This window comes from Solanum tuberosum, unplaced genomic scaffold (genome assembly GCF_000226075.1).
Source record: "Solanum tuberosum cultivar DM 1-3 516 R44 unplaced genomic scaffold, SolTub_3.0 scf00503, whole genome shotgun sequence".
NCBI lineage: Eukaryota > Viridiplantae > Streptophyta > Magnoliopsida > Solanales > Solanaceae > Solanum > Solanum tuberosum.
Window position 1 is genome coordinate 216,175 of NW_006239427.1, and position 14,610 is coordinate 230,784.

General features: G+C 29.9%; 1 protein-coding gene across 1 annotated transcript; it reads right to left on the minus strand.

Moving 5' to 3' along the window:
- Window positions 1-6,639: 6,639 nt before the first annotated feature.
- Window positions 6,640-14,336, minus strand: LOC102586793 (probable glycosyltransferase At5g03795). The gene is made up of 3 exons (XM_006364653.2): window positions 13,976-14,336; window positions 9,927-10,497; window positions 6,640-7,178 (listed from the first exon to the last, which is right to left on the minus strand). Exons 1-3 carry the CDS (start codon window positions 14,304-14,306, stop codon window positions 6,695-6,697), a joined length of 1,386 nt encoding a protein of 461 aa, XP_006364715.1. The 5' UTR covers window positions 14,307-14,336; the 3' UTR covers window positions 6,640-6,694.
- Between the last annotated feature and the right edge of the window lie 274 nt (window positions 14,337-14,610).

Genomic DNA, 14,610 nt, shown 5'->3' on the forward strand with positions numbered 1-14,610 from the left:
AGTCGTTCATGCCCATAAATTCTGCATGAACTCCATCAGTTGAGTATCTTCAAGTTTTAAGTCTTGAGTATTGAATTCCTAATCATTTTGGGATTATATTCCAAATCATGGGGCTACTACATTTTACCCATGAAGGTTCTTCAGTTGAGCAGTTCATGCCCATAATTCTGCATGAACCCTATGATTCGAGCATTCTTGAGATAAGAGGTGTCATTGAGTCCTTGAGTTGAGTAGTTCATGCCTATAATTCTGCATGAACCCTCCGAGTCAAGCATTCTTGAGATGAGTAGTATCATTGACTCCTTGGGTTCTGGAGTTGTTGAGTTCCAAGTATTGAGTTCTATGCATGGTTATTGAAAACCTTGAATTGAGTCGTTCACGTCCATAATTCGGCATGAACCCTATTTTAAGAAGTCTTTTTACAAATTGTTTTAAAACTTGTTTTAAAGACTTGAGCACTGAGTTGAAGGAGAGTAAAGCTGAGTTCATTTCTTTAAAATGATATATGGTAACTAAGTATTTCCAAGAGTAAATATTTTTTACATTTAAGATTGAGAGGAAACTGAGATTTCCAAAAGAGTTTTGAGCAGTTTGAGTACTATCTCTTTTAAGAGAAAGATTTTTGAGTAATAATCTCAAAACACAGAAAGAGTTATTTTTTAAACATATGAGATAGTATATTTTGGGAGTATTATTGAGCATCGATATGGGGGAGAGTTCATACAACTCACAGCCCCAATAAACCATGTAGCCAATATGGTTAGAAAGAATCATACTTTTTAGATGATTTATTAATGTTTTTAGCATAGACTAGTGGATCCAGTTAGTAGTAGGTTCTATACCCCGGCAAAGTATAGAACAGTTCTGGCAGCATGGGCGAGACGTTGTATCATCACATAGTTCATAGTGATGATTGTTGGTTAGAGAATCTCCCACAGAGTTATATTGTATTTTTATATACAAATTAAGTTATTATTGTATTCTTCAATACAATTAAGTTATTATCTACTTTTTAAAAGTTTTCCATATATTGCATCATTTATTGTTCCTTTATCTTTGAGTATCTTAAGTTGAGTATCTTGAGTTGAGTACCTTTGAGTTGAGTTGAGTTGAGTATCTTATTCTTGAGTTGAGTTTAGTTGAGTAAGTTGAGAACATGTAAGTATGTTTCCTTTTTATCAAGTTCAAGCTTATGTTTATGCTTTAGAATTCCCCCCTACATGCTCGTACATTCCATGTACTGAGCCATTTGTCCTTCATTGTTTCATGATGCATATACATGTATTAAGGATAATCAACAGGTGTTTCGTTGAGATCATGTGATAATCTCTTTGGTGAGCCTTCTTATATTTTGGAGGACTTTACCTTTACCTTACAGTTAGTAGTTTTGAGATGTCGTGGGTCTTGTCCCGATATCTTTTTATAATAGTAGAGCTTCATAGATAGACAGAGTTGAGGAGTTTATGTATTTACTTTTGTTTTGAGTATTGTAATGACTTTTAAAAAAAGGTTGAGTATTTGAGTTCAATGAAATTTAAATCAGTTTTTAAGCTTTTGTATGCTTGAGTTAGTCTTCTGCTTGTAGCCAGCCAGGATGAGGGTTCGTTTGGGGACGAACAATGGTTCTCGAGTGCCGGCCACGTCCAGGGTGTAGGCTCAGGTCGTGACACTAGGACACTTGAACTATGTGCTCCGATACCAATTTTATCATTCTCCGAGCATGCACCCTAGATGTGGCCGACACTTGAGAACCATTATTGATCTCCAAGTGAATCCTTGATCTGATTGAATACTTAGCGGAAAACTAACTCAGTGGTAGACTAACTCAAGAAAATTGAAGCTTTAAAATAAAATATAAATTTAAAAAGTCTCAAAACTCAAACTATCTAAAAATAGTAAACTGAAAACTATTTGAAAATACTGTGAAAACAATTATATTTTTTCAAAATATTTCAAAGGAAATATTGAAAGAAACTCAAAACTAACTATCTATAAAGCCTCTATAGTTCAATATGGATGTCGGGAAAAGACCCATGACACCTTAAAACTACTAAACTAAAGGCAAAAGTGTAGTCCTCCAAAATGCAAGGAAGGCTCACCAAAGCTAGCAACAAGTGCAAAGTTATATCAACGGAGCGCCTTCTGAAGATATAGGTTGAATGAAATCAGTACATTGAATATATGAGTATGTAATATAGTTGAGGAAAATAAATAAATAAACTGAAAAAGATGAAGCATGATACTCAACTGAATGTAAAACATAAGTGGAGATAAAATCATTTAAAAGTTTTACAAATAAGTATGCTAAGTCAATGAACTGTACATATATACATATGATAATGAAATACTCTTTACTTTATCTAGGAGATTCTCTAACTGAAAACCATCACTATGAGCTTCATGATGATACAACGTCTTGCCCACACTCTTATAAATTGTCATATACCTTGTCGGGATATAGAATATACTCAACTCATAGATTAATATAATAGGCCTTCTCAGAGGCAGTGAAAAGTCAACCGAATGTTGATATGATCCTATCCTACGCTGGCTACGTGGTTTATGGGGAATGTGAGTTATTTGAATTCTTTTCCATATCGGTGTTCAATACTACTCCCAAAAATATATATGTATAGCTCAATGCTCATTATAAAAATACTCTCTGGTTAAGATAAGTTCTTAAAAGGACATCTTTAAGAGGTAACTACTTTGTACTAAATCTTTTTGAAAACTCGTTACTTTTCTCAAATTAATAATATTTCTCTCTATATAAATGATACATATGGGAATCATATAGCTCCCTTAAACTTTTCTCAAAATTAGGCATAAACTTTACACTTGAACTAGCTTTTAACTTCTAAAAATTTATTTATGAAACAAATGCTTGTTCAAAAGATTCTCAGTCAAAACTCAAAAATTAGGGTTCATGTGGAATATAAACATGAACAACAACTCAATGATCTCAACGTATAATATATAAAAACTCATGATCAAGGATTCAGAACTCAAGCTCAACAACATAACTCATATCAAGAATCCTTGAAACTAAGGGTATAATCCTAGATTAACTTATACTGGAAGGATTGAGATGTAGGGTATGAGGACGAACTAGTCCAACACTATGATTAGAGTTACATACCCGAAAGGGTGGCTATAACAAACCTAGACAATTCTGAATTCTTATATTAGGGTGGCTATATCAAAAGGGGTTGATCCTTCTCGAAATCTTACATCGCGAGGTCCCTCCACACTAGGAGAACCAAAACCAAAAATAAGGCTTAGTACCTACACATACCACAATATCCTATATATTATACTAAATAGGTTCAAGTCCAACTAAAGGGTCACATATAACCCTAGCCTTATTTAGGCCAACCCTAGGTCACACGAGCCATTAAGGCTAAAGTCTGTTGCACACACTAGCGAACCAAAGGCTTATGGCTTCAACAAGCATATCAAGACAATCCCAACCCATATACCGATCATGGAAGTAATAATATCAATAAAGACAAGAGTATACAATATTATATTCCCGAATATACCCAAAATAAGTCTAAACAAAAGAAACAAGGGTAACAACAATAGTCCTACTATCTAACCCAAACAAAAAACTAGCAAATCATCATGCTAAGGAAACCAACGAGCAAAGTCTAAGATTACTAAGTCTTATCCTACCTAGATTATGATGAGGCACTCTAAATCCTCTAAAATAGGACTTTTCCTTTTTGAGCAGCCTCTTAATGAAGCCACACTCTCAAATAAGCTATCAAGGCTTTAATAAAGTTAAATGATACCCATAATGCAATAGAAAAATCTCAAGCTCAAAATTGAGTTAATAATGGGATTATGGGACCCATCCAAAGAATCAATGAATAGACTTTGTCAATAGGTCCGCACATGCTCAAGGAACTTGTTCCCCGAATAGGGGCACAATTTGAGCTCAACCAATGCCTAAAACAGTCCACAATCAACTAGCTCTAGAACACCCATATTCAAGCGAAGAACAAATAAATTAAAGAGACTTACGGGTTTCAAAGAGAGATTGACAACCTCAACAACTCTCCTAAGCTTAAACCAACTCAAACAAGAATCCCACTGAAATTTCCTAAGACCAAGCTCACAACCACTTCTTCTTCTTTTAGAAAATGAATGGACCAAGGGTCACTGAAGTGATATCGCCATCGCCAGTGCAACAAAGGTTTTGGAGGATGGTGGTCAACAGGATCCACCAGCTCCATAGAAGCAACCAAGGTCCTACTGGAGCGATCAATCTTCGTAAGAGTGAGGGCCAGCTAAGTGATCCAGAATCGTCAAAGTGATGCCCATCAAACAGAATGACTCCACCGAGCCTATCTTAATGGAAGAAGATGCATTAGTACTGGCTGGTGCATTAGTAGATTTGCAATAAAATTCCAAGTCTAGGATGGACTCTTGGGATTTGTTCGGAGTCTCACAAATGCAATCAGGGTATTCTACCCAACCATAAGTGTTATTTAGAACTCAATAGAATTGTCAAAAAAAAAAACTTCCAATAGAGGTTTTCTCTATGAAAAGGGGGGTCACACCTCAAGCTCCATTTTAACAAAAGCCACAAGATAGCTCGAAATAAGCACAAAAATCTTTGAACCCCAACCAAAGGTCTATCGAGACTAAAAACAATATTTTAGACCTAATAAAACCATCAAAATTGCATTGTAAGGTCATTTACGTGATGTTTTGACCAAAGCCAAACACCCCAACTTCAAAAGCACCAAAACACATAAATTTACATAAACATCAAACAAACTACCTGGTGAAAGTCATGTTAGTCCCAAGAAGTCATAAATAACTTGGGGAGCTATATGAAAACTCTAAACATGAAAAAATATGAATAAAAATGACCTAGAAGGTTACTACAACTATTGATGATTGCAGGTCGCAAAAATTATTTGTGTGTGTGAATTATATTTGTTATTGACATAATACTGCTCTTGGTTCTAGCCCATGACAAGAGAAGTGGGAGATATTCGATTTTCTATCTAGCTTGTGGTTTCCTTAATATAGGCTAATATATGATTAACGTGAAATTTATCCACACTTTGTAACCTCTAATATTAATATAATTTTTTTTTATAAATTATTCAAATGTCTTGTTCATTTCCTTTTTATTCCTTTTTGAATCTCTTATTCTTTATTATGATAATATCAGAGACTCAAACTTGAAATAAACTTACATATTCATATTCTTTTAATTTGTATTATTATCATGGTGGGATAGGACAAAAGGTTATAATTTGTATTCTTTTATATTGAATTATGGGTACACACAAAAGAAAAATGTAGTATAAGTACATAGTTGCTTAATTAAATCATCTTTTATTGAACTAATTCTTTCTATACGAATGTTGTCATTATTTTCCTCCTTTTTCTCTCTTGTTTTGTCATAAGTTGAAAAAAAGAACTAAAATTTCAAATTGTACAAGATCCAAAATTGAAAAAAAGTGGAAGGGAGAAAAAGTGAAGGGGTGAGTGGGAGGTGTAAAAGTATAGGATTATCCTTTTTATTTTTTCTTTACTATGGAATCCAAAATCATGTCAATCATATAAATCTTAAGTAGTTTCAAACTATTTTAACGGAAAAGATCTCAAAATGCCATTAAACTATGGGATTTGGTACAATATTGTGTCCTCCATCCACCTTATGATTACAGACCGTTAGACATAAGATTATTTTGAGCTAAAAGATTGACGTTGGGGGTATTTGGGGCCCGAAAGATGGATGGATGATAATTTTGTACCGATTCAAATAGTTGATGGGCATATTAGACCCTTTTCGGTATCATAAAGAAACTATAGCATGACATCTAGTTCATGAGATATTAATTTGGCTTTTGTTTTCAAGTGAAACTTAATTCGACTTGAAGCAATTCTTCAACACAAATTCTATTATACGTTCGTTGTTGTTAATGACTCATTATTAATAATGAGTATACTATTCTTGTTCCAGTTAGGATTGTTATTACAGATATGTATTTCACATGACTAACACTAATAGTGTGTGGATCTTTTTATATCCTAGAAAGGGGATTGGACCAGTGGCGGAGCGAAAATTTTCATTAAGGGTGTTCATACTTTAGGAAAAGTAAAAAAATAAACCTTGTTGGGGATATTATAAAGATTGAAACATCACTATTATTCTCTTAAAAAACGAAACTAAAAAAAATAATTAAACAAACACCTTAATCTGGGCTCGAACCCAAGCCCTTGAGGCGACCTTTTTTCTCTTAAAAAACGAAACTAAATTTTTTTTTAAACAAAATGTCTTAGTTTGGGCTCAAACCCAGGCCCATGAGACAACTTTGAATAGCCTTAAGCCCTTAACCATTGAGTTATCTTTCTTTAACATGTTAAGGTTATTCAACCATTTATATATATTCAAAACTATTGATATTTAACGTATATATTCGCAATAATTTTTTGACATGCTAAAGTTTAGCTCCGCACATGGATTGGACCCAAATTAAGTTTGTGCATGAACACTAGGTAATTAAGGCATATAATAAAGTTTTCCACATTAGCTAAATGTTGTTTGTCAACTGGCCTCAAACATACTTACTATTAGCTAAAAATAGAACATATTCAAATAACACCAACAATTCATATGAGAAAAACTGAAATATTGTCCTTCAAGAAATAGAAATCCTTTACAATTTAGTTAGTAGATGTGTCGCAAATGACTTCGTCGAATCCACAACTCATACATAACCATATGAAAAATATCAAAATCTTTGGAAAAAGAGTTCCATTGAAAATGCTTTTTCACCTGCATTACATTGTTTTGAAGCTTGACGTAGTGATGGTACTCTATTGCTTGAAGAATTTGCTTTAGTTTTGGAATATCAAGGGATGAAACAATGACGGCGAAACTTTCCCAATTAAGAATGTCAGCGTATGGGAGATCATAATGGTCAGACAATATGACTGGAACACAACCGTAGTAAATAGCGTCACCAATTCGTGCAGTGTTAATCTCAAAACCTTTAGCGTGAATGCAGTATTTACTGTCCAATAACGCCTCTGAGTATGGTGTTTTCATGCGGCCGCGGTGGACTATGATCTCTGAATCATTACTCCATGTTTCAACCAGGTTTTCACGTACTCTCGAGTTCATTGCTCCCGCGAAAAAAGCTAACTTTTTCCTGAATTGTTTCATGTTTCCATGCAAATTAAAAATATTGAATCACAAATACTTTAAGAATTCAGAAGACGAGAGGAAATTGCTTGGATGGTAACTATCCCTCACTTCCAATCCAAAGATTGCGAGTTCGAGTCATCAAGATAGCAAAAGGGGTGGGAGCTCCTAGGGAGGGTAAAAAAAAAAGAATTCAAAAGAAAAGTACAAGGTAATTCTGAGTTTTAAAAATATACGCCACTAGTATAAATATTTAACAACACAAACAAGTTAATCCATGACCTCAATTTATATGAGTTAGTTTGACTTATATATACCAAGTAGGGGTGTACATAACCAGGTTGGTTCGAATTTTTCAAATATCAAACCAAATCATTTGTGTCAGATTTTTAAATCTATAAACCAAACCAAACCAATAAAACTTGGGTTTTTCAACTTTGGGTTTTTCGGATTTTCGAGTTTTTTCGGGTTTTTTCCGAAAAAGTATTCATACAAACATATAATTTACTTGTACTTCAAATATTTCTTTAGTCCTACCAAAATACAACTATCTAAGGTGTTTCTTAAGAAAATAACACAAAATATTATATGAGTAATTATACTAAAATATCCAACAAAAAATAATAATAATGAAAATTCGACGTAAAACAAATATTGCAAATTAACAAGTCATAATGAAAATGATCATAATTTAAAAGTACTAAATCATGCTAAAATAAGTTTAATAAGTATTAGTTACATGACTAAATATTAAAGGAAATTAAAATTAGATTATGTATTTGAATAAACCAATGTAAAACCATAGAACAAATATTCAATATTATTGTCATTCTTAGTGTTGAATTGATTTTTTTCCTTTAGTATTAATTTAATTTTGATTTAAGCTTTATTATAATTACCAATATCTGTGGACTATAATCTTTATTGAACTATTTAGAATTATAAGTTTCAAACTTAAAATAATAATATATTAAAAGATAAAAAACTATGAAAAAAGTGTAAGAAATATTTAAAAATTATATCAAAGTAAATATTTTTATGTATAAAATAAAAATTTTAATATTATATATATAATGTCGGGGTTGGTTTGGTCTCGGGTTGTTTTTTTTTAGTTGAAACCAAAACAACCCAAATATAGTCGGATTTTTTTTTCCTAATACCAAACCAAGTCAAACCAACCACTAGTCGGTTTTTTTTCTCGGTTTGACTCGATTTGCGGTTTGGTTCGGTTTTCAATTCGGTTTTGTACCCCCTAATACCAAGTTTAATAAAAAAAAATGATTTTTAAAATTTGTGATCTAAAATAAGTCATAGAATTTCGTGTGGCTTACTAATCATATCATTAAGAGTAAAATGAGACATTTTAAAGTAAAATTGTTAGTACTAAATATAGAAATGTGTCTTTCTTTTTGGACATATAAGGTGGAACAAAGGGAGTATCTTATTTGCAAGAGTTTAAATATTCTTATATTTTAAGAAGACTAATTAATTAATTACCTTTCAATATTATTTGTAGGGATAATGCATAAGTACCCCCCTAGACTATGACCGAAATCCCAGAGACACACCTAAACTTAACTAGGGTCCTATTACCCCCTGAACTCATTTTTTTTTGTATTTTTGTGCACCTTTTGTGCTGATGTGGCACTTTCAGCCACCCAAGTTGGTTGTGTTTGTACACACTCGTCCGCCACGTGTGTAAATGTTATTTTTTAATTAAAAAAATAAATTAAAAAATAATATTTTTTTCTTATTTTTTTTTAAAAATAAATAATTTTTTCAATTTTTAAAAAAAATAATCTTACTTTTTTAATCTTGTATTTAAATTCATTAATACACTATTTTTTTACGTTGTATGAAACTTTTTTTTAACCTACATTCATTATTTTTTCTCTTTTATTTTTCTATTGATTTTATTTTCTTTGTCTTTTGTTTTGATTTGATTTCAAAATATCTTATATTTAAAATAAGTTAATTTTGAACGGATATAAAAAAAAGTGAAGAAAAACAAATAAACATAAAAAAATTAAAACGTTAAAATTAAAGGACACTTTTTAATTTTTTTTATAAAAAAAATACACATAATATTTTTAAAATAATTAAAAGTGAAAAAATAATAAATTAATTAGAAAAAAAGTTTAAACTGAAAAAGAAATATTTTACAAAGAAAGAAATAAAATAATTAAATATATATAAGTTTTATTGTCAATAAATATGTGTACTAACTAATTATAAAGTTTCTAATAAAAAAATGACATGTGTCCAATTTGTGCATTCATCACTTTCCTTCAAGAGAGTGTGCACACTCTCTATGCCATGTCAGCTTTTGTGGTGTATTTATTCCATTTTAAATTAGTTTAAGGGGGTAATAGGACCCTAGTTAAGTTTAGGTGTGTCTCTGGGATTTCGGTCATAGTCTAGGGGGTACTTATGCATTATCCCTTATTTGTATGATGTGATGGTGTACAAAAATATATTTTACACTGACAATATATAAAATGAAAACTCTTTAATTTTATATGATTGTGTTTTCCTGGCTACCTAATTAAGATCAAGAAAGACATCTACACGTAAAACATGTCCTTAATTAGAACATATGATTTTAAATATTTTATAACATTACTATGGCTATAGGTAAGAACATATCATTAAGAGTATGTTGAAAAGCTTAAAGTTTACTTTTAAATATGGAATGACATGATTCTTTTTAGAACATACTAAAAAGGCGTCAGGGACTAAAATATAATGCACGTACCTCCGCGAAGGAGCATTTGTAGGGGATGGTCCTTTTCTAGGCCAAATTTGAGGAATGGAAGCATCTTTATGAGGAAGATAACCAGATAGAAAGTAACTTGAAGAGCAAACAACTTGGATTGCATTTAACTTAACATGAATAGCTTTCTCCATTGCTGACCTTCCAATAGAATGACAAGCAACATAGAAATGGTCAGCCCCTCCTGACCTATTCCAATAAGGGTATTTTTCACTTATCTCAACTACATATTCTTTGACAAAATCTTGGATTCCACCAACCCCTACCCTCTTGTCATTTCTCATATTTGTTATAGAAAATGGAAGATAAAAAAGATCAGCTTCTTTGGGGTCTTTTGTGATGAAATGACTTTTAAAAAGGGATTTCTTGAAATAACTCTCACTTGCATAGTTCCCTGATGGTTCATCATCAATTGCTAATAAAATATTAGCAAAAGGCTCATTCTTCTTATGGGGATATACATATATCTTTAGGCTTCTATTCATTTCCTTGTATTCTTCATTGAATACATCCTTGTCATGAAAAATCTCTTTCTTCATCTCTACCTTTTTTTCTGAAAGCCAAAAATAATATGTATGGTTTAACTTATAGTATATAAATATAACATTTTCCCATTCTAATGTTTGTATTAATTATTAATTATTATGATGATGAACACCTGCTAACTAAATATACTGGTATCGATCCATTCAACAAGTTTGAGCGCCTAAAGTTAAAATTTATAATTAAAGAGATCCTGATTTTTTTTTTCAAGTATGAAATTTTCTAGCTTTTTTTATTTTATATTCAAATTCATATTTTTATAATTGACATATTTAAATTTAATAAAATACTAATAACAATTTAACTAAAACAAGAATAAATATACTTATAAAGTAATCATATCAACACAGACAATTTTTTAATGCAAAAATAGATTATAATATTAAAATAATAAAATCTAATAAAAAAAATTAGATAAGTTGATATGTCTAATAATATCAAAATAGTATTACATTGTTTCGATATATATAATGATTGATATTTGTATTGCTTTAAATTTTGAAGAAAACAGCAAAAAATAAATTTTGATCTTTTTATAAGCAAAAAAACACAATGATTTTACCGGATACTGAAGGTTTGGTTAGATTTCAATATATGTAAAAAAAAAAAAAAAAGAGAAGAAGAATAGTAACAGGGAAAATGAAAAAATAAATAAAAATATGGGTCCATACTCCATACTATTTACTAGTATTAGGATATGAATATGCAAACAAAAAAAAAAGATAACCACATTTAAAAAAAAATAGAATAATTACTTAAAAACTATTTAATTTTTCATTTGTTACAGCGTTTCCACATTAAAACATAAAAAGTTATTTTACGGACTCCTCAAAAGTTTCATTCAAATTTAATAGTACGTAAGATTATCTTTTTTTAAAAGGAAAAAAAACTCTATTCGTCCCAATTTATATCAGCTAGTTTCACTTAACACAAAGTCTAATAAAAAAAAAATTGAAATTTGTGGCCTTAAATAAGACAGATATTTGTGTGACTAAACAATATTTCATTAAAAATAAAATGAGCATTTTAAAGTTAAATTATTACTAAATATAGAAATGTATAATTTCTTTTTACCAACTAAAAAAGAAAATATAAAATGGAGTGAGGAAATACCATATCTATACAAAACACATCTTTAGAAAATCGTAGAACCCAAATCGTTGATTTAATAACTTTAAAATAGAGCCGGCCCTCAGTAGTATACCGTTACACATCATAATATATAGTTGCTTTAGTAAAAAAATTGTCTATAATTTCTTTTTGATATGGACATGCTATTTTTTAGTTTTGGGGAGATCTTTAGGACCACTTTTCTAACCAACTGGGCATAAAAATAATGATTTCCATTTTAATACTACTTCACAATGAAGTGATATTTTTAAAATTGTGTAAGAAAAAAGTATTGAAATAAATATATTAAATATGCTAAGATAACGATAACACAAATTCTCATCTTATTACTCACTTGCCCGACACTGAGTAAATACTCAAAATTCTTACAAATTCAGCTTGAATTGATGTACGAAAGTCCATTCTTATTGTTAATACTTTTTGAAAGTCAAAATTTTTGCTTTAATGGATTGAAATACTCCTTTTCTATTTTCAAACTAAAAAAATAAATAATATACGTCAAATTGATGTGTACACTTCTGAAAGGGAATCTGATTAATTTGTTAAAAGAATAATTTTCTAAAATGGTGAACTAATATGTTAATGAAGGATGATGGAGAATATTCTAGGTAGCCGCCCATCCGGTAATACTCAACAGCTAATGCTGATGTTGAAAGAAAAAGTAGGAGTATGAAAATGACATAATTTATGCGCTCTCGTCCCATTTTATATGAGTTAGTTTGATTTGATATAAAGTTTAAAAAAAAAAAAAAAATTTAAAATTTATGATTTAAAATAAGTAATGGATATTTGTGTGATTATAAATTATTTTATAAATGATAAATAAGCATTTTAAGGTTAAATTGTATGATTAATATAAAAATATATCATACTTTTTAGACTAATTAAAAAAAGTAAGTCATATAAATTAAACTGAGACAAAGAGAGTATTAATTATTAAATAAAAGGAACGAAATAACAGATGAGATGAAGTACGGCCTGCTGGCTGCTCACCCCCTTAACCCTCCCCCAACTTCAAAAATATCACGTTTTACGTTTTCATTCTTCTCTAACAAATTAAGGAAATTAACAATATGTTATTTCTAATAATAGAAATTTATCACAATTACATAATAAAATAACATATCAATACATATCACTTTCACTGACGTTTCCAGTTTAGACTTTACTTGAGATGGTTTATAAGTAATGCTACATAATAAGAAAAGAAAATAGATAACAAAGAGAAACAACAAATTGATACCTCTGTCAAAATTTAATACATAAAACTTGAGTTTAGTAATAAAAAATTATATTATTATATTGTAGAGTTCAATTCTCATGTATCTAAATATATACTTGACGAAATGGAGAGAAAGTGTAACAGAGATGAGCCAAATTCTCTAAAATATGTATTTGGCTCCTTTTCATTTTTTCAAGTAAATTATACAACTTAAAATTAATGGTTAAGATAATTAACTAAAGTGAAATTCTAACTACGATTTGGATGATAAATATTTTATATAAATTTAAAATATCCCACAATATAGCTGTAGAATTATTTATCCATTAATATGTTTTTAAAAGATTTCTTTCTTCCGGTCTTTTCTTTTTTCGTACGTTGTTCTTCATTTCTGAGTCAGTGTCGACTTCTCTTAGGGTTAATCTTTTGATTTTATTTTAATGATCATTAGGCACTTTTTCTTTCAAATTAGATATAAGTAGGAACGATGATACTTCAATATTTTTAAATTCTTTTCAATTATGTTAATTGATTATTTTTATAATATTTTCTATATAATGCTCAATTGTGTTATTATAATAATCTGTTAAACTAATAGATTCATATTAGCGGGAAAAAAATGTCGTCATAATTTTAGTATTGGCAATTCTTTTTAACAACAAATGTTGTTTTGGACGAAGAGATGAACAGAGTTCATAAATTTGGCGAATAAAGTTTATAAAATGGTAAAAGCATATCTAAATCTTGATTAGAATTTTACTTTAATTAATTATTTTAATCATTAATATAACTTATGTCATGTGTCTCTCACAAAATGGAATGGAGGAGAGTAGGGTTGTCTTAACCCCTAGGTCACTAAAGTCATCGCTTGAATCCCATATTTTTTAAAAATTACTTATAAAATGTTTTTTTTTTTAAAAATAAAATTATATTTACTATGAGTTCTATGATTTCTACCAAGAAAATTGTATATGAGATGAATATAGAACCTGAATTTTGTAAAAACAATTTGAAGAAAATATTGATAACGAAATTACAAAGTCCCTTGAAATTAGAGTTGATTACTTTATAAATTAAACATCAAAATAATTAATGAAGTAAAAGTAAACATGAAATAATTAATGAATTTTCTGACCTCTTGAAGAGCCAAGTTGAAGCTTTGGCTTAGGTAAATGATGGTGATCATGGGCGTTAGTAATTGGAAATGGTTCTGGAAAAGGCAAAGTAGTGCTAGTATTTGCTAATAAAACATGAGTATCTTCATCTTGTTTAGGCTTATTATGATGATCAACAAAAAAATCTCTTAGTTTTGGTGATGAATCTAAATTGTGAATCCATGTTTGTTGAGGATGTAGGAGAATTAATCTTGAAGTAGAAAATATGTAGAATACTATCAAAGTTGAAGTTATCAAAGCTACAAGATTTGGTTTTATTAATATTGAACCTTTGCGATTCAATGGAGACATCCCCTCTCTGGTTGATGAAGTAGAAGAAGGTTTATACTTTATATATATAGCGTAGAAAATTAAGAAAATGGAAGACGTATATAATTTAATTTCTCTTAAACCAAAACATACTCATACTTTGAGTTTCATTTTTCGGTCAATTTTACTATTCTTATATTTCTCCTCTCAACACCCTTTCTTTCTTAAATTTTCGTCAATATCTTCTAGTGTACATAATGCCACCAAATGAAATGTCATGTTTAATTAATGTAAAATTGGAAATGTCAACTTGATCTTTTCCTACCTTAATTTTTTATCATTAATA

What these genes read in the sequence shown, in the direction of transcription:
- LOC102586793 (XM_006364653.2), bottom strand. Translation starts at nt 14,306, where the DNA reads ATGTCTCCATTGAATCGCAAAGGTTCAATATTAATAAAACCAAATCTT. An exon ending in TCAACTTGGCTCTTCAAGAG is followed by an intron (nt 10,498 to 13,975) that starts GTCAGAAAATTC and finishes TTTGGCTTTCAG; the next exon opens with AAAAAAAGGTAGAGATGAAG. An exon ending in ACAAATGCTCCTTCGCGGAG is followed by an intron (nt 7,179 to 9,926) that starts GTACGTGCATTA and finishes GAAACAATTCAG; the next exon opens with GAAAAAGTTAGCTTTTTTCG.